This window comes from Papio anubis, chromosome 11, assembly GCF_008728515.1.
Source record: "Papio anubis isolate 15944 chromosome 11, Panubis1.0, whole genome shotgun sequence".
In the NCBI taxonomy this organism is placed as follows: Eukaryota; Metazoa; Chordata; class Mammalia; order Primates; family Cercopithecidae; genus Papio; species Papio anubis.
Genome location: NC_044986.1, coordinates 57052570 through 57073705, shown reverse-complemented (window position 1 = coordinate 57073705; position 21136 = coordinate 57052570). Strand labels below are relative to the sequence as shown.

Sequence of the window (21136 nt, the reverse complement as noted above, 5' to 3'; positions counted from 1 at the left end):
GATTGTATTTCACTGGACATTAGCCAGACATGAGCAGGAGAAAGAAGAACCATAGCTAACATTTATAAGTACTTATTTTTTCCCATGTAACTTTCTAAGCGACAGTCATTAACTTCTTTCATCCTCCTCAGACTTAAAGGTTAAATGTGATTGTCTCCATTTTGTAGATGGGGAAACCAAGGGACAGAGAGGTTAGCTAATCTGTCCATGGTCACACCAGCAATAAATGGTAGAGCCAGGATTAGAACCTATGCTTTTGTGGGTATCAAAACCTGTTCCATAAACCACCGTGGTACCACGCTGCTCCTCAAGAGTGGATCAGGGACCCCGTGTCTATCTCCAGTGGGCTTGTTGCATACAATTCCCCTTCAGTATCTATTCTCTGACCAATTCTATTCTCCATTGACCCTTCAGCACTGACCCTTGACAAAAATCAGTGAGATCAAGTTCTGAGGCCACTAAAGTCCTTGAGGCAATTTTGGTGGCCCTCCACCTTCCTACAAGGGGTGCCTCATCTGTTTCCATCCCCTCTCCTTTTCTGTCCTCATGCTCCTTGGCCCTGCACTTCTGTAGTTTTCTTGCACCTCCTATGCCTTTGATAACTATGCCATATGCTGCCCGCAGCACCCTTTCATAATTGCTAAGCCCGCTGGTGGCCCGCATCCAATATGGGTTATTGACCCATGTTTGCACTGTCTTACACTTGGACTGTTTTTGTTCTGAAATTGTCCTCTGGGCGGGTGTGTGGGTGTGTGTAATTTCATTGTAAAATGTTGACTTCCTGACTTCTATTTATATGGATACCTCTACCTTTGTCTTTATCTTTTATAATCCCTGCCAGGGCACTACACATTTAGTAAGTGGTTCCTGAAGACTCAGTTCATTCATTTTAAAGCTTATGAGTAGTATTTACTTCAAACACTGGCCATTGTGGTACAGAAGTAGTCTTGAAAATCAATGAAAAGAATATGTTACAAACCTACAGTAACTTAAAAGTGAGCCTTAGGTAGAGCTGATTAAATCACCCCCTCCTTATTGGAGAGGCATAATAATCAAATACAATGTGGGAGTCTCAGTTGGATTCTGTTATATTTTTTTACAAAAAAAAAAAAGCTATGAAATACAATTTAGAGATAATTGGAGAAATTTGAATATGAACTATATAGTGGATGATAGTAGGGAATTATTTTTAATTTTCTTAGGTGTAATCATGGTATGGTTATTTAGGAGACTGTTGTTATTTTGGGAAAACTTGTGATAAGGTAGTTAGGAGTGAAGTGCCATGCTATCTGTTAAAAAAAAAAAAGGCTATACACATATATAGAATTATACAAAAATACACATATAGCCGGGCATGGTGACTAATTTGCCCATAGTCCCAGCTACTTCAGAGACTGAGACAGAAGGATTACTGGAACCCGGCAGTTTAAATCTAGCCTCGGCATCATAACCAGACCCCCCGACATCTCTTAAGAAAACAGTAATTCGGTTACGTTTCCGTATAGCATACAAGTAGAGCATATTGTAAATGTAAGGTTTAATTGAGTATTAATAAGTAAAATGGTGTAAATTAAAAATATACCTAAAACAAACATGCCAAAATGTTAACAAGGGATAAATGAGTGGTCATCATAGTTTGTTCCACTGTTTTATATGCTTGAAGTTTTGCATAGTAAGGAGGAAAAAATATTCCCTCCTTTCTGTTACTTTCTGGTTCAGAGAGTTTGTGCCGTGACTTTATGTGTGATGATGTTAAATGCAGCATGCTCCCTTAGGTGGGAGCTGGGTGTGCCAAAGCCCAAAGATGGGGATTGACATAAAATCAGCAAGTAAAGACATGCGAGAGAGTGAGAGAGACGCAGGTCAGTGGATATCGGAGCAGAAACCTTGGTTGAAGCTCTCAGCAAAGTTGGCTCATGGTTGTGTTTCCTCAATTCCTTGGCAGACGTGACATTTAAATTGGACGATGGAGCCATCAGTGCCCACAAGCCGCTGCTGATCTGTAGCTGTGAGTGGATGGCAGCTATGTTCGGCGGGTCATTTGTGGAAAGTGCCAACAGTGAGGTACGTGCCTTCCTAAAGCATAGTGGCGTCTTTATGAATATGCGTGTGCCTGTGTATTTATATAAAGTGGGTAAATAGCCAGATGACTTTCATCCTTAAACTGGCTCCATGAAATAGCTCCTTAGCAGTGCTTGAGTGTTTGGTCACCTTTCTCTTAGCTCTGCAGTTTTGAGGAGTTATTGTTTATCGGTCACTTGCGTGGGGGCACCTGGGTGCTTTACATGCCTTATATCTTTTCATCCTCAGAGCCGTCCTCATCCATGAAGACAAGATCAGCTGTACCTCTTGCAAATGTCACCAGGCATGGTACTATCAAAACCAAGTACAAGAGGAGCATGTCTCCCAGTAGTTCAGAAAGTGAAAAGAGTTGGTCAGCCACCTAAGTCCTGGGCTTAGCTGTGCCCCTAACCAGACAGGGGACCTTAAGAAGCCACAATCTTGTGCCTCAACCTCCTCATCTGCAAGCTGAGGGATGCTCTAGATTGTCCTTCAGGTTACCATGAGCTACAATACTATCTAAGGCTCTGCCCTGACTTTGCCTGTGTTGAGGGGGTGTGAGGGTTTGTTAAGTTTAGGGCAACAGTAATGGAGCGAACGTTTACTCCCCTGAACACACCTCTCAAGGTACTTAGGTCTTGTGAAATTAGCTGCATCACTTGTCAGCCACTGGCTCTATCTCTAGAAGAGGGATATGCTTAGAGCAGAGCAAACAACATCTTGGAGACCCTATGTCTTTGTCTTTCTTGTTGTTTTACTTTTAACTGACAAATAATAATTGTACGTAGTTATGGGGTACCCGATGTTTCAATATACATATATTGTGGAATGATCAAATCGGGCTAATTAGCCTATCCATCACCTCAGATGTTTACCATTTCTTTGTGATGAGAACATTTAAAATCCTCTTTTAGCTATTTTGAAATATATCCAGTACCTTATTGTTCAGCATACTCACCATACTGTGCAACAGAACACCACAAAAAAATTATAGGTGCATTAGACTATATGCAACTGTGGTCCTAGGTCCTTGGGAGACTGAAGTGAGAAGAACACTTGAGCCCAGGAGTTCAAAGCTACAGTGAGCTATGATTGTGCCACTGTACTCCACCCCAGGAGACAGAGTGAGACCGTGTCTCAAAAAAACAAAAGACCAAAAAAAAAAAAAATACACCAGAACTTATTCCTCCTTTCTAACTGAAACTTCATATATTTGACAGATGGCTTTCCTTTCCCCATCCACTTGCTAATCCCAGCCTCTGGTTATCACTATTCTACTCTCTACTTTGGAGTTCAACATTTTTAGATTCCATATATAAGTGAGATGCTGTGATGTTTGTCTCTCTAAACCTGGCTTATTTCACATAACATAATGTCCTTTAGGTTCACCCATGTTGTCTTGAATGACAGAATTTTCCTTTTTTAGGGCTGCATAGTATCCCATTGTGTATATGTACCACATTTTATTATCCAACCATCCACTGATGGACACAGGCAGACTCTGTATCTTGGCTATTGTGAATAGTGCTGCAATTAACATGGGAGTACGTCCTCTTTGTCTTTTTAAAAACTGTTGGAAAAGAAAAAAATTCAATTCAAGCACTTCTAACTTTAGGAGTGAGCAAGCATTTTTGTGGAGTTTTGCAAGTATTTTTAACATCTTTTTTTAAAAAGTAAAAATAAAAACATGGGTACACCCATGTAGTTTATTGTCCTAAGAGGCTTGTTTTGCTTGTCTCAGCGTCTTTCCAGATTTTTCAAAGAAATGCAGAAAACAATAGCTAACTTTTCAAATGAGGCAGTAGCACAAGGAATTCGAGCACTCCCATTGTGACCCAGGAGTCTGCATTTGCATCCCCAAGTAGGGAAACAGAATCCTAGAATCACAAGCCTTGGATAGCAGGGGCTAAGATTACTAGGCCACTCTCGTGCATCCAGAACAAACTGCAGCTGCTCCTAAACCAACCGCCCCCACCCCGCCCCTAGCAAAGGGCTATCTGCTTTTCAGGGAGAAAATATTAGAGTTATCCTGATGGCCTCTTACAGTGTCTAATAACCTTTCTAAACCAGGAGACTCTCACCTGTGACTAATGAAAATGTCTCCTGAGCTTGGGTCAAAGGTGTTTTGGAGCATCATTACTAAGACAACTGCAGTACATGGAATCTGCACAGTTACAGGACTGTGGGACTCAAATTGCAACTCCTCCACTTACAAGTGACTTGGGCAAGTGACTTAACCTTTCTTGGCTCTAGACTTCCCATCTGGAAAACAGTTATAACCCATACTGTGGTTGTGGGGTGTAAGAGTCATTACTTGCAAAGCACTTCAGAAGCATTAAATAAATGGTAGCTGCCGATGGACTTATTCTGATGTTGTTGGTAGTGATGATATTCTTTCCCTCTTGTGTCCAGGAAAAAGTTAGGGTAGCCACCAATTTGTAAAACCTCATCCAGTTGGTATTTCACTGACTTCAGCAGTCTCTGGAGATAAAGAGCTGGGAGGCTTGCTCCCCTTCTTTGTCCAGCTCACTGAAGTGCGTGCTGATTGTGCAGCCGAGGACCTGCTATTCACAGAGCAGGGAGAAGTTGATCGAGGTCAGGAACGCAGGCACAAAGGGACACTGTCAGAGCTGACCTCACGAATGCTAATCTCCTTTATCCCTTCCAAGAATGGACTGTAATCGTCTCCAGATTAAAATGTGCAGTAGAGGTGACCAAAACAAAAACTTGGCAGCAAATGTGAATGCACATGTATATGGTTGTTTGATGGCCTCTCCTGGAGGAGGCCACCTGTTTAGCACACCCTGCTGGAGAGACGAGGTCCCTCACCACTTAGAACTGGAGTCGAGGCTAATAGGTTTGTATAGATTCAAACCAGCTCAAAAGACAAAGACCATGGAACCAAGCCACTGAAGACCTGTGCCACAATTCCTTTAGCCAGTGTATTGAAAATGCAATGAGCTGTTGACATTCTCACTCCTTCCCGTCCCTTCACTTTATTTCCTGTGCAAACTATAATATAGTCTTAGCCTGACCTTGGGCAAGTGGCTCACTCTAAACCTGTTTCTTCATCTGTAAAATGGGGATAACAAGAGAACCTTCGTTAAAGGGCAGAGAAGGCACGAGAGGACATGTGTAAAGCATTGAATTTGATGCCTAGAACATACAAATGTTCAATAAATGTTAGCGACTATTAAGCTAGAGTTTTCTTGTTAAATTATTTCCATATGGGGTTAAAGGTATTTGCCCTGGAAAGCTCTAAGTTAAAAAGCCGCCAGTCCCCTTTCTAAAGTAGGAAAGTACAATTCAGGTGGTTATAGTTGTAGGGGAAAGGCACTCAATTAATGCTCCATGATTAACATAGGTCCATGTTCACACTTGGGATTTGGCCTTTGTAGGCCAACTTTTAACTTTCTGTTATCTTGAGAAAATCTGAAAATCTCATGCCCGCCACCCTCCTGCCCCCCACCATGAGACTCAGCCTTTTTTGGAGAATTAATAGAATTAATGTGCATATCCAGAAAAGAATGAAATATGCCTGTGTCCATTGATTTTAATTTAACTTTTTTGTCATTTAATATTCAGGAAAGCATTGTATCTTACTTATATTTTTTCTCATTACTTTTAATGTAGCAGTAAGCATAATTCTCTCCCCAGAGGTACTCAGCAAGTGGTTCATTAAAAATGCATGCCTGGGTTGTAGTAAGCAATGCTTTGGATCTAGGATACTTTCTCATTCTCTATGAGACTGTCTCTAATTATAAGCCTAATAGTCTCAGCTAATCTTCACAATTAAAATTTTAAACCAACTAAACTGCAAGATAGAACATTGTTTAGGGTAGCATTATATTCTCTTTGATAACTCTTTTTTTTTTTTAAGGAAAAAAAAAACTATATCCAGCAGGTAGGATGCAAATTTTTTTTATTCCATTATTTATGAAGCTTTGCTTATACTATTTTTAAAGTGCTATAAATAAAGGTCTTTCTGTTGTCATGCAGTTAATTATAAATGTTGAAATCACAGAAACAGGCTTTTTTTAAAAATCAGCCATGAGGGGGAAAAAATGCATGCTCCAAAAGTGTTCTGAGTTTATTCTAATTTGATTTTTTTTTCTAAGGGTCTCTAACGTTATTTGCCAAATAGAGCCATCACTTCAAAAAATGTTAACATTATATTCCGCTAAAAGAAGATAGCAGGTCATAGGTGATTACAAACATCGGAACACTTCGAGGGCATTGAGGGTATTTGGGCAGGGTTGCTTACTCGAATCTGTCATCTGCTGCAGCCAGAAATAGTTTCTTTTTATTTAGGATGTTCATTTTGCTATTTCTTCTTTAAGCCATGACTTAGAACACACTCTTGCCAAAAAATGCTAAGGTAATCTGAAGATCTTCAAAACCCAGAGTTTCCGTGAAGAAAAAACTTTTAACAGCATCTATTCCAAATTCCTCCCATGTAACAGATGACGAGACTGAGGGTGAGAGAGGGTGAGTGATATATCAAAGGTCACGCAGCACTTTAGTGATATATCCCTGGGCCTGCCCCAGGCTCTTGCACTATCACTAGAGGCATTGTTTTCAGAAGTACCAGACATCCCCATCTCTGAGAGAGCAGGTGTTAACAGGAAGTTCTGGGACTTTGTATATTAACAATTACTAACATCTTAGAGCACTTAGCACTTTGTAAAATGTGAGTACTTTCACTATTAAAATGATTCAAATTTTAAAGTTTTACAACTCAACCTTCAACTGTCTAAAAAACTATACTAATTGTATTAGTCCATCTTCACACTACTGATAAAGACATACTAGAGACAGGGTAATTTATAAAGAAAAAGGTTTAATGGACTCACAGTTCCACGTGGCTGGGGAGGCCTCACAATCATGGTGGAAGACAAAAGGCACATCTTACATGGCAGCAGGCAAGAGAGACAGTGAGAACCAAGTGAAAGGGGAAACCCCTTATAAAACCATCAGATCTCATGAGACTTATTCCCTACCACTAGAACAGTCTGGGGAACCGCCTCCATGATTCAATTATCTCCCATCAGGTCCCTCCCACAACACGTGGGAATTATGGGAGCCATAATTCAAGATGAGATTTGAGTGGGGATACAGCCAAACCGTATCGCTAATCCAAACATTATTTCATCAAAGAAATGAAATGTTACGTGTTCCTACACACAGAAACAAATTTGTTTGAATATCTGTAAATAAATCCATTATTTGTGTAAGACAAATGCACGTGTATGTAAACATATATGTATGCAAGCATACACATGGTGTAACTGGTGCTAGATTTAGTTGAATAATTATTCATATGTGGATACAGCTGGTTAAAGGGAAGAATAACATTCCAACATCTGTATATTGCAGATGATCTAGCAAGCCCAACAGCTACTTTATTTTAAAATAATCCCAGTAATAGTTTCAACTCATTGAGTTCTATTTGTTGTAGAGGTTGTGCTGGAAACCTGAAATGATCATGCTTATCAAATCATTTATGGTAATGACTTATGTAACTCATTTATGGAATCATAATTGTTGTTTTCACCAACCATGTCTGAAAGTGGGGGATAAATTCCTTAATATTTCTAGGAACTTTTCTAAACCTTCCCTGTGATATGTTAAGGGACAGGTCTACCTATCTGAAAGGATATTCCCTCTCTGAGGTGGCTAATGGCTGCATAGGAGAATAACAAAGAAGGTTTCTATAGGTTAGAACAGTTCTGGAGCCACACTGCCAGAATGCATAAGCCATAAGCACCCTGTAGAATGTGGAGCCATTATACATACATACATAACACACTCTTTCTCTCTCTCACTGTATCTCTCTCTCTCTTTCTCTGTCTCACACACACACACAGACACACACACACACACACACACACACAGTCATCCCTCAGTATCTGTGAGGGATTGGTTCCAGGACCATCCCCCGACCCGCCCACTCAGACACCAAAATCCATGAATGCTCAAGTTCCTCATATAAAATGGCAATGTATTTGCATAGATCTGTGCACGTCCTCCTTTATACTTTAAATTATCTGTAGAGTGTTTCTAATACCTAATACAATGCACATGCTGTGTAAGTAGTTGTTATACTGTATTGTTTAGGAAATAATGACAAGAAAAAAGTCTGTACATGTTCAGAACAGAGGCAGTCATGCCTTTTTTTCAAATATTTTTAATCTACAGTTGGTTGAATCCACAGATGTGGAACCCACAGGTATAGAGAGGTCTGGCTCTGTGCCTGTGTGTGCCTGAGTGTGTGTGTGTGCCTGACACTGTGTGTGTGTGTCTGAGTGTGTGTGCCTGACTATGTGTATATGCCTGAGAGTGTGTGTGTGTGCGCGCCTGTGTGTGTGTGCCTGAGTGTGTGGGTGTGCCTGACTGTGTGTGTGTGCCTGAGTATGTGTGTGTGCCTGTGTGTGTGTGTGCACGTGCATGTGTATGGAGAGGTGCAATCATATAAAATATATAGATGTAACCATGTTATAAAGATGTAATCATATATAATATATAGATATATATCTTTACATGTTGTATAGAGGTTTATTAAGTATGAGAATTAAGTTCATAACTGGCCAGACACAGTGGCTCATGCCTGTAATCCCAGCACTTTGGGAAGCCAAGGCAGGAAGATAACTTGAGGCCAGGAGTTTGAGACCAGCCTGGGCAACATAGCAAGCCCGCCATCTCTACAAAAAAAAATTAATAAAATAAATTAGCCGGGCATGGTGGTACTGCCTGTAGTCCCAGCTACTAGGGAGGTGAAGGTAGGAGGATAGCTTGAGCCCAGGCCCAGGCTATCATCAAGCCACTGCTGTCCAGGCTGGGCAACAGAGTTAGACCCTGTCTCAAAAAATGAATAAAATAAAAAAGAAAGAAAAAGAAGTTCATAATTGTTCATCCTTTTGAAGTAGAATTCTTACAAACCATTAGTAAATTATGATGCTTTATTGTTGTAACTCAAACCTGTGCTTCTGTGGCATTAAACGTTTCCAGCACCGCACAGCAATTCTGAACATAAACTTTCGCGTCATACTCCCTGGGTTTAAATCCCAGTCACCACTTCCTAGCTCTGTGACCTTGGACACAAGATTTAAATGAACCTCCTTGAACTTCCGTTTCCTTTTCTGTAGAATGGCAAAAGTAAGTCTCTACTCTCTAGGGCAGATATAAGCGTCCAATTAAATAATGTGTGTGGAAAGCTTAGCGCAGTGCCTGGTTCATAGGATGCCTTCAATTACGATTAATATTTGTAATTGTCGGTATTCCAATAATCCAAGTGGTACAGTTTTGAACTACTCCAGGGCCTGTCTCAGGGAGTTAGAGACCTAAAATAAAGACTAGCTGCTACACAGTGTACATCTCCATTAATCCATGCCTACCTCTCCAGCTCTCCACCTCCCAGGCAGTGCCTGGCTCTCTAGCAAGCTCTAGCATGCATTTATATGGACAACTACAGGCACTCATGAAAGAGACTGTGGGAATCCTACAGGGGACAGTTCACCTGTACCCAGTCATACTCCCCTGGAAGTCCTAAGCAAGGACTCCTTTGGATTCTCTGAATCTACTGATAACTGATAATGTTCCAGTAGTTCTGAATCCATGTGGTTGTAGGAAAAAATAATGAAGTGTATACGTTATGTAGTACATTGCAATATATTGTGCATATACTGACAGAATGTCGAAATCAAGCTGGTCACTGTGGCAGCTAGGGTGGTTGCTCAGCCTCATCCTCTGTTTTGACGTCTTGGAGAGCTAGGCTCCATCGTGTCAGCAACAGTGTGGTTTGCAGCTCCCCCCAACACCTGTCGTGTTGCTAGGAGATTTCTTTCCCCACAATAGAGTATTACAAGGTGCTTGGCATGAGGGCCCCTAATGTTATCATACATTTCCAGCCCATTTGTCTGATTTATAAGTCCAAATAGTCGTTTAAAAATTCCACATCAGGCTGTGTCAGGCAGCTCCACTCTTTTGTCATCTACAAATCAAACCATTATGTTTAAAGTCATAAATACAGAAGGATTCCTATGCATAGCCTCAAAGCAGGTGTCCAACACTCGCCAATATCAAGTCACACAGGATATTTACAAGCAGCATAGCCTGAAAATGTGCCCACTCCCTGCTTTCTGCAGCAGAATTTAGCTTTTTGTATAATATTTCAGGTGTATCTCCCGAACATAAACAAGATATCAATGCAAGCAGTATTGGATTATCTCTATACCAAGCAGTTGTCTCCTAACTTGGATCTGGACCCGCTGGAATTAATTGCCTTGGCAAACAGATTTTGCCTGCCACACTTGGTTGCACTTGCAGGTAAGGCTGATGACTCAGGGCCATGCAGTGTCTGTCATATTTATCCAAAATCACATTTAAATAAAAATATGTTTACAGAGAATAAAAGTTGATTTTTTATCATGCAAAATAGGACTGTCTTGTGTAGAATGATATGAACTAATCAAATTGCATCAGACAGCCCAATTCAATTCAACAAATACTCCTTAAGCACCCACTCTGTGGTGGACCCTGTTAGGTGATACAGCTATGAAGGTGAGTAATGCATGACCCCTGCCCTTGAGGCACACGCTCTAGGCATGCTGAGTCATTTGTGCACCTCAGAGTTTGAAATAATACTATTTTGTCAACATTATCTCCATAATAACTGCACAGACACAGTCTTTAAGAAGGCGGTAGATGCACTGTTTAGGAAAACAGATGACAGAGCCAGATTGCCTAAGATCAAACCCTGACTCCACCATTTACAGACAAGGTGACTTTGTCCTGTAACCTTCGCTCTGTGTCTCAGCTTTCTCGCTCTTTAAAATGGGGCTAATATTATTCAGCCATAGAGCTATTTTGAAGATTAAATGAGTTAAAATATAAAGTCCTTAGAACAGCGTCTGGCACATAGTAAGCATTATGTAAGTGGTTTTCTTAAAGCTATTTTAGAAAATGTTCTGACATTGTCAAGTTCATTTTGGGAGAAAGAGAAAAAAGGGAAACTTGGCTTAACTTCACAAAATCTTATGTATCATTTCTAGATTTGTTCAGTTGGGAAGCTGAAGCAGGTCTGTATAGGATATATGCACTTAAATGGCTGTCGCTGGAATTCAGATCTTCAGCCTCATTCACTTTACACCAGAGGTGTTAAGTCACAAGCTGGGTGTTTATCACTGTTTAGTTGATTCCTATTAACCATCAAAGCAGAAAACAGTGCCTGTCTTGTTCACTGGCCTTTCTTCTGAGTGCCTGAGCATATTAGCTTTCGATAAATATTTGTTGAACAATTGAATGAATGAAGATGAGTGTATGAACAAACCAACCAGTCCTATCTGCACTTGACTTTCTGGCAATGTCTTTAGAAAAAATAAAGGATAGACTGGGCACGGTGGTTCACGCCTGTATCCCAGCACTTTGGGAGGCCAAGGCGGGCGGATCACCTGAGGTCGGGATTTCGAGACCAGCCTGACCAACATGGAGAAACCCCGTCTCTACTAAAAAAAATACAAAATTAGCCACGCGTGGTGGCACATGCCTGTAATCCCAGCTACTCGGGAGGCTGAGGCAGGAGAATCGCTTGAAACCAGGAGGCAGAGGTTGCGGTGAGCCAAGATTGCGCCATTGCACTCCAGCCTGGGCAAGGAGAGCGAAACTCCGTCTCAAAAAAGAAAAAAAAAAAAGATTATTTTCTCTGTCCTCTAGGCTTCTACTACACACAACCACCTGGAGATCAAAGTCCTCTCTTTGTCCTACTTCCTCCCCAGTTGGATAGAAAAAGCGAGTTGAGGCATCAGTATTAGATTTATTTTTAAAAACTGTTTTTAACCAATATACCTAATAGATCCAAAAGAGGGCGCTAGTTTTTTTAAATACTGACGCTGGGAGGCTTCAGTGGGCAATTACTTTCTTCAGAACCATGGGTTCCAAGCCATCTAACTATCCACAGGTTTTATGACATTAGTCCTGAGGATAAATTTTTATTTTATTTTTGAAATTGTCAAAAGTAATTTGGAGCCAAATCTGCCCAACAAGGTTTGTGATCAATCTCAGACTAGTACCATTTTTGCTTAAATGTTAAGTCTGGCAATGAAAATATGGGATTGATTTCTCCATGAAAGTTTTTTTTTTTTTTAACTGACCCAAATAAAGCTTTTTGTGTGAACTCTAGACTTCAATGAACAATTAGTTTAGTTATTAAATGCTGTTGTTACTGTTACGATTATTTAATATACGGCTTCCCAAGATGATTCCTTTAATCCTTTACAGTATTTGCTTTGTAGTGTCTAGTGTAGAGTGTTTAGAAAATCAGTTTCTAAATGGTGTTTAAATAATGTTTAAAAATCAGTTTCTAGTGACGATGCTTTGTGAGCCCGTGTTAAATAAATGTCAGGAAATGTTGCAGTTACTTAAAACGACAAAGCCCAGATGACTTCTCTGGGCAGTTTAGTTCCAAATAGTTCAATCCAGGTGAGGAGGTTTGTGCCAAAGAAATCATTCCATTCCCGATACTATATTGACCAGATATAGGCATACTGACCAGTAAGCATGCAGAGCTGGAGCAGAAAGTAAGCATGAGTTAGACAATGTGCTGGATTACAAAAACCAATGCAATGCTACGGATGACATCAATGTCAAGGACCTAGAAATGCTGAGCCAAGGCTGTACCCTCACACGTCAGTCTCAGAGGCAGGCAACAGCCTTTACAAAGGCAAGAGATGTCTTAGCTTCAGGCCACAATGTAAATTCAGCTTGGAAGCCTTGGACTCAAGCTCCCAAGCAGAAATGGCTCTCCCTACTGCATTTTTGTTACTTCGGACCGCGGATCTCCCCAGTCTTTAGAATCCAAGAGGCTGAACAGTACGTCACCATCTGTAGCTGTTGAGACAGACGTACGCAATCACATTTTCAATTCCTCAAATAGACTCATTCCTGTGTCATTCAACCTCTTCACTGTCAGGGGTATTAAGGATTGTGGTGGTGTGAGTGGGGAAACTGTCAAACAGGAGCGTGTCTAGAGTCTAGAGGACTCTAGGAAGGTGCTAGAGTGTTTAGAGCCACTCCATCCAGTAGAACCTTCTGCAGTGATGGAAACATTTCATATCTGGATGGTCCAAACGGTGGCCACATGTGGCTGTTGAGCACTTACTGTGGCTAGTGTGAAGGAGGAGCTGAACTTTTAATTTCATTTCATTTTAAATAATTTAAGTTTAAATAGTCTCGTGTGGCCAGGAGTTACCATCCTGCACAGAACATTGCAGGTCTGGAGGATTCTGACTATTTTAGAGCCATGAATAAGAGTCCCCAGAGGTGTGGGTGAAGTGGCTGGCACCAGAACCCCAAGTAGTGAAAGACCACACATCAGAGCAGCTTCTGGATTTAATTCAGATGGCTCCCCAGAGCTGTGTCCCACATTTCCTCCCTTCTTAAGCGCTCCCAGACCAACCCTCCAGGCAAGCTTCCTGGCTTGCAGGGCGTGGTTTAACATTCTCCGACCCCGTTTTTCTTCCCCAGAACAGCATGCCGTTCAGGAGTTGACCAAGGCCGCAATGAGTGGCGTGGGCATTGACGGAGAAGTGCTCTCTTACTTGGAATTGGCTCAGGTTTGTATCAGTTTACTCTTCACCTTTTAAGTGTGTTCAATCAGTTCATTTAATGCTGATAAAACATTCCATTGTTGCATCTGTCTAAATAAAGATGTCACCACTGAGTCACAGAGGCCCCCTGTGAACACTAAGAAGATCTGAGAGTTTTACCTTTCATGTACCATTCAGCCTGCTGGGCTTCATTTGAATAAACAACACGGTCCCCACACCAGTCCCATTGTCGCCTAAGGCACCAGCTTCACATGTGGGAGAACCACTTGGGGGAGGTTTTGTCTCTCCTCCTTCTTTGAATTCTTGGCCATGTATTTGGCCAAGCACAGACAGTTTCTAGAGTTCCGTGAAGCCCTGTAATGACCCTCTGTTAATGAACATCTCACTACAGCTGTCCTGGAGTTTTCTAAAGTCAGTAGTTGCTAATATTCAGATTGTAATAACATCATCCCAATACAGACTTGCCCTCTTCTTCCAGAGAAGGTCCAAGATTCAGCTTCAGCTTCACCATGGAGTAACTTCCTCAAAGCACAAGCTAAACTCTGCCTCACTTTCCTCATCCACAGGAAATGGGATGACAGTTTGCATCCTACCAACCTTACAGATTATTTTGAGAATCAAGTGGGAGAGAATGTTCAAGAGCGAGCACTGAAGAGTGTAAGCCCTCTTAGAATGCCAGGCACATCTGCAGAATTTTCTAGTCCCTGGCATAGGCTGATTAACAATGAATTTACACTCTGAGGGAACTAAGAATAAATGCCTCCGTCTTTTCTTCAGCCTGTTGGGTTTGGCTTCCTGTGCTCCCTATTTCCGTTAAGACAATGGCTTACTAAGTCTTAGGTCAGTCCATTTAAATCAATATTTCTCAATCAAGGGAAAGGAGGTGGTTTTAGGGAGAGGAGGTGGCATCTAGCAGGTGCTGCTCAGGCCCTTCCTACTGTGGCCAAAGGAGATGACTCAGGTGCAAAAGGGGGAAAAGGCGGAATTGAACTTTACAGCGACCAATTCATTTTGACTTAGCATTCAGCAAATATTTGTTGTTTTTCTCCCCAGATACCAGGCACTGCCCTAGGCAAAGGACGTGTACATATAAATGGTAGATCCTCTGCCCCAGGGCAATCATAGGCAAGTAAAGGAAACAGACACAAATACAAATTATTAAAATCCAATTAGGGATTACAGTGAAACTGAGAGTAGACATCGAATGCAATCGAATCAGCAAGCCCCATCAGAACTGGTTGTCCACACTTGGAATTTGGGGTCTTTTGAAACAGTTCTGGGGGATGGTTTATAACTTGTACTCGCTCCAGCAAGTATTCCTCCTAGAGAAAAATGTAATGATCCGGAATTTCATATCGGGACCACTCACTTGAGGGAATGATTTGCAGTTGTGTCTGTGTCTGTTTGTTGCACTGTGTTCCCACCTTACCCCCACACATACCCACTACAAGGAAATAATATGATTATTGCTAAACCCTGACAAGCCTTGGCAGGACGAGCTTAGGATGGATTCTCTCATGTCTTAGCTCGTCCATTAGACCCTAACCCAGTGATGTACTGGTAAGTGTTTAACAGTCAGCTTGGGGGCAAGTGGGACCCTAATCTGTTACATTTGCCAATTTCTATTATATAAATACTCCCATCATGGCTGATTATAACATATGAAGTCACTAAACTCAAAGTAGGGAAGAAATGCACACAATTGGCTCTTTCAAGCTGGAACAAGCCCACCCGGCGGAACACTGCCCTAGTCTTGTTTTCAGAGAGAAATCTAACAGCAAGAGAAGTTGGAAGCACCAGCTAAAACTGTCTCTGATGTTTGGGTTGTGATTTTCAGTGAGTCTCTCGAGTGGGTTTCTGAGATCTCTGGCTTTTGGCCTCACAGTGGAGATACAGGGCCGCAGAGGAAGCGTGCTGTAGGTTCTAAGGTTCCACCCGACCAAAGAAACATCAAGAGCGACAGACAACAGAAGGGGTGTCAGAGAAGGGCACAGACGGAAAGAGTGAGGGATCACGGCAGGCCCGCCAGGTCTGGAGAGGGAATGGGGGAGTTGACAGTCGATTTTTGAGCATCTCATATTTTTCAATCAGAGCTACCTCGTTGCCACATTCCTGAGCATTGCTTAGAAAGGAAGGGTGAAGTATCTGGATCTCTCCACCCTGCCCATACTGCCTGCTCTTCTTATGTAACCAAAGGACAGGTATAGGACAGTCACACATTCTGCAGTCTCCTCTTTCGGATCTTGGCCCCAGCAAGCTGAGCCCTGACATGCGACACGAAGTATTCCATTGCCGAGGCTTCCTTAAACAGAGATGACATCGCTGCTTTCTGCTGTGGGCTGATGTCTTCCAGAGGCCACGGTTGCTTAGCACTAGAGGGCCAGGTGGCAGGGGAGGGTGAGAGGGCGAGGCATACTTTAAGCTCGTGATTTGATACAGCAATTATTTTTGGTGCACCTAGGACAGTGGGAAAGGGAGGGGTGTGCCCAGCACTACATTGGCTGGCATCAGAGCCATGGCCAAAGTCAAAACATTGAGGTCAAAACAAGAGGTTTACCAAATTAGTTATATAAGCCCTTCATTTATTTTCACCCTTACGATGGCTTCCCCAATTTCTTTGTAGCCCCTTTTTAGAAAATAGAGTCTTACCCTCCTTTTGCTCACTTTTCTGCAGTTTCACAATGCCCACCAGTTGGCCGCCTGGTGTTTGCACCACATCTGCACCAACTACAACAGTGTATGCTCCAAGTTCCGCAAGGAAATCAAATCAAAATCTGCAGGTGAGACTGTACGAAGCCCCCATTCATCCAGCTCTCCTCACCTCTCATGGAAGCTTTTACCTTCTATGTCCCTGGAAAGGAACACAGTCAGCAGGCAGCTCACGGATAATTCCTTGAGACTAGCTGGTGGTCACATATTCATGTGAGATGACATAAAGAATAGAAGGCTGGGAATTCTCTTGGAAGAACTTGATGCTGAGGGGAGTTGGCTGGGCTGGAGTCCATGGTGCCCTGTTGCAGAGAGCGCAGAGGTGGTGGGCTTCCCCTTGTTTAGGGAGGCAAGCTTAGGAGCAGGCTTAGACTCTCAAATCAGGTGGTCCTGGGTTCAGGTTCTCTGTGCCCAGCCGCATGACTACAGGCAAGAGATTCTTCCTCTCAAAACAGTGTCACTTTTTGCAAATGACCCTAATCACAGTCCCTGCCACATCACGTTTTTGAGAGAATATTCGAGAAGCTTTAAGCTCAAGGCCTAGCACGTAAAAAGCGTCAATGAGCTGCAGGTCTTATGGTCTGATTCTTTCCTTCACCAGACAACCAGGAATACTTCGAGCGGCACCGCTGGCCCCCCGTGTGGTACCTGAAGGAAGAAGATCACTACCAGCGTGTGAAAAGGGAACGAGAGAAGGAAGATATTGCACTAAATAAGCATCACTCGAGACGAAAGTGGTGCTTCTGGAATTCATCTCCAGCAGTGGCCTGAAGAGGAAGAGAAAAAAAAATCGGTAATCTGATCCACCACTTTTCAAAGCACTACTGTAAAATTCGTCTTATTAGAGATACGACATAGTTCAGGTTTCAGACACTGACCTTCCTCCACTTTTGTGCATTTATCTTTGTTAGGATCAAAGCACAAGCTCACCATCAATGAGCCTGGACAAAAAGGGAAGCTGACTCTCACTGCATTCCTTAAACTGATATGTATATTTTTTTTGTTAGGAGGCTTAATAAACTTTAGTCTGTTATTTTGTTTCTTTTTATACAAAGAAAAAAAATCCAGCTTTCATGTTTCTGATTCCAAATTGGAAAATATTTTTATATGGTCTCTTGTATTTTGTTGAAATGAAAATACTGTGTATTACTTTATTTTACAGGCCACAATTGACTATGAAGTCACCCTGTGATTCTCTTTGCCCACATGACCACCAAGCATTATTACGTAATTAGAGGGTTATCCTTTTGTTGTGAAGGGAAGGAGGGGACTGAAATCCCCCAAAGTGCAAATTAGAGAGTGTTTAATCTTTGTTCTGTTGAATAACATCGGTGTAATTACAAAGTCAACTCCAAGAATGTGTATTTACAATATTTGCCGTGTTAAGTGCTGGTAATTATATGGTTATATGTGCCATGTAAAATATAGTGATATCAAATATTCTGTTGTTTCCAATGTCTAGTTGCAAGAGGATAATCTTTATAATCATTAGAAGGGCTTATTAAATCCCAGCATTATCCAGGGCAAACTCACTGGTGGACCTGAATACGTAAGATACCATTAGTGCGCTGGTGTTCCGATTGCTGTATTAGGGTTTACGTCTCTCAGTATTCCTTGAACTTGCCATGCTTCTGCATGCAGATTCTTCACTGACTTGAATTGAGATGGGCAAGGGAAAAGATCCCTGGACTCCCTCCTGCCATCTACAGGCTTGTCACATCTCACCACCAGAAACAGGCTTCCTCAGGCTTCTCACCTGTGGCCAACTTCACTTTGTAAGACCCATATTTTTAACTCTTCCCAGGGAAAATTCATGTTTCTGCAGAAGTAGGCTAAGGCAGACCACCCACTTCTGCTGAAATGCATTGGGAGCCTGTGAAAGCACACAGCTGGAGGCTGGGCGCCTGCGTTCTCCTACACGGAAAGGAATCTCATTCCAAGAGTCTAGGAAATGGTGCTATTGTGAGTTAGTTCTGACTCTTTCTCATTCTGAGTTTTCAGTGTTAAACTAGAAAGTGTGAGAGCAGGGGAGCTTTTGTGAGGCAGTCAGTCATTGCTTCTCTGCAAAGTAAAATGTTACAGCACACATACACACACAGAGAGCATTTCGAGGCCACAGCTCCACACCTGCCATGGGATGTTATGTGGCAGGGGATGGGGCTCATTCTGTTGGGAGGTCAAGTTACCAATGCCAAGGGCTGTTGATTTTGTTTTTATTTTTATTTTTTCTTCTAGCTTTTCAGAAGATGGAAATGAGACAGTTAAGTCCAAACCCCAATATTGACAGCCATATGCATTTGCAAATCTATCTAGATTACAGATGGGCATTTATTACTGGCAGTGGAAACACACCAGATAGAAGATCTTGGGAGAGGCCCAGAAATGCAGCACCTTGTCATGACAAAAGAGGAGGCAGCAGAGGAAGGATAGTTACAAATGCATCCACCTTAATTTTTTTCAATAGGCTTGTACATCTTATTAATGGAAGGAGAAAGGAGACAGGAGAGGATAAATGTCAAGATGCAGAAGAATTGACATGTATCCCATCATAAAATGGTAGAAGTTGAGTTTTCAATGAGTAATCATAGTTGAATTTTTACAACCAAAGCTCCCATTTGATTGTAATCTTGCCAAAATGTAATGGATGTATAAATGAACTTGGGGTATAAGCAATAATATCCACTAGTGTTGTTATCAGCTGCTGTAACCAAGTGGCTGGTTCATTTGGTTGATGCTGATTATGGCCTTTAACCATGGTGGTTTCTTGTGTGTTTTTTATTTCACAAAAAGCCAATAAAATTGTTTAGCTATAAAATGCCTCCAGTTTTGTTTTAAGGACAGACATCATATTGTGTGTGTAATTTAACAGCTTTTTTTAAACCATCAATCAAAACGTTGAGGGTGCTGGGTCATGGGAGCTTGTGCATGCTCCAGTAACAAAGCAGCTTGAATGACTTGTCATTTTTGTATTTGGTGGTGTCAGCAGAGATTCCAGTGTCATAATGTAAATGATGTGCCTGGCGCTTTGTTCTTGGCTAACACAGTTTGTCACTAGACATAGTGCTGCCTGGGGCCGGGTAGGGGGCAGGGGGAGAAACTACAACTATCCTAAAGGACTTAGTATAATCTGGGTTTAGATAGTTTCCGCCAGCAGTTAAGTGATAGGTCTGAGTTGCTGAGTTCAGGAAAAGTTTCTTGAAAAGCAGGTCTGAGAAAGCCTTTGTGAAAATGTCTGGACAATTTCTGGACTTCTAGGTAATAATTTACCCAAGCTCAGAGGGAAGAAAGTCTCCAGTGAGATTTCACTGCGGGGCTTTTCTGAGTGACAGGCTACCTATAACTCTATGGGAAGGTGCTGACCACTGTAAGAAATAGCTGTGAAAAGAAGACAATGAGATTCCCAACACCTTTCTACCTTTCAGAGGTGGGTGGTCCCAGTCGTGGCACCTATTACATAAAGCATACCAGTTTCTTCTTCCCTGTAGAAAGTCTTGGTCTAAGTTTCTGGGAGTAATGTCTGGCAAATCATCAGGGATGTCAGCACCTTGTGTTGGCATTCTTTTTCTTTTATGTAACTTCAGCAAAGTTTCCTATACTGGCATTTTGAGAACCACAGACACTGCTGGTCTAGATGGAACTCCAATATTTTCATTATGGACACTCAGAAGCAAAAAGTCCAATGTTTCTAAGAGGTTTTTTCATGCTTGCTTCCAATGTATGGTATATTAGTTGTCAAAATTCCGTTTTTCATCACTATGACACTGGCTAGGCAGAAGAAATACTACTAGTCAGAGGAAAAAAACAAAGTGAATCTTGAGTTTGGAAACAGTTTTATGAGTTCAACACTTCTGAATGAATGCTTATCTGCAAGCTGAAGATTTGCCAGCCCTTTTCATGAATTGGATATTTTTTTTAATTGGCACAGAGATAGATAGATAGATGATAGACAGACAGAGATCTCCTAGTTGGATCCTGGAGGGCAAATAGCAATAATTTCTCTTTTCTAGAAGAATGTGACTGTTGCATAAAGTCATAAAGGTAAAAGTTAGCCAGGGAGAATGCATTTGTGTTGTACGTGTATGTGTGTGTAACCAGAAGCAGCATAATGAAGAAAAGGGCAATTTAAAAAAAAAAAGAAAAAAAAGAAGGAAGGGAGGGAGGGAAAGGACCACTGAGGAAAGACACAGAATTGAATTCAACACTGTGAGTCACGGATATATTATTTATTTCAAAGTGCTAAATTAAGTCGAGAGATTACTGCATATCCCTCGACGTAATTTATTTTATGCTTTCTTGAATTTCCAATTAGGAAGCAGGTGATATATGCATCATGAAAGGTTTAGACTTAGAAGTGAAGACACTGGGGTGGCAATACTAGTGACCTTCTTTAAAAGCTACATTTCTGTAGAAGTAATGCTATACCCCTTGACTGCATTAGAAAATTCTCCCCTGTGCTGACAGTGCTTCTAAATTGGATATTTTTACTTGAGCCATTTATATGCATAGTTTCTTACTGGGCTGATACACAGGTGCTCATCAGTTAGATATTTACAGACTGTAGCCTATGAAATATGAAAGTAATTTATGAACAGGTAACTCTTGGGTGGAAACCAAGCAATCATGCAGTTGATATCCACAGACATGAAAGCATTATCAACAACAGTAGCAAACGTGAAGCGACCTGCCTCTTCTGTCGTTCAGTTTCCACAGTGACATGGATTTCCAACAGAACATAGATGAAATGGGTGTTACCTAAATGTGGC

The 21136-nt window shown here is 41.6% G+C and overlaps 1 protein-coding gene across 15 annotated transcripts in view; it reads left to right on the top strand.

Annotated features, from left to right (window-relative positions):
* RHOBTB1 (Rho related BTB domain containing 1) overlaps nucleotides 1–21136 on the top strand; it is a 142334-nt gene that overhangs the window by 111855 nt on the left and 9343 nt on the right. For 6 of the 15 annotated variants that reach the window (XM_009214874.3, XM_009214869.3, XM_009214866.3 and 3 more), the window contains 5 exons: nucleotides 1946–2064; nucleotides 10236–10386; nucleotides 13582–13670; nucleotides 16339–16444; nucleotides 16975–19188. In XM_009214874.3, the coding sequence (XP_009213138.1) occupies nucleotides 1946–2064; nucleotides 10236–10386; nucleotides 13582–13670; nucleotides 16339–16444; nucleotides 16975–17144 (635 nt within the window). In that variant the 3' untranslated portion in view covers nucleotides 17145–19188. Of the gene's footprint in view, nucleotides 1–1945; nucleotides 2065–10235; nucleotides 10387–13581; nucleotides 13671–16338; nucleotides 16445–16974; nucleotides 19189–21136 lie in introns of those variants that run through there. The other 9 variants (XM_021943434.2, XM_003903917.4, XM_021943432.2 and 6 more) reach the window with 3 other exon arrangements.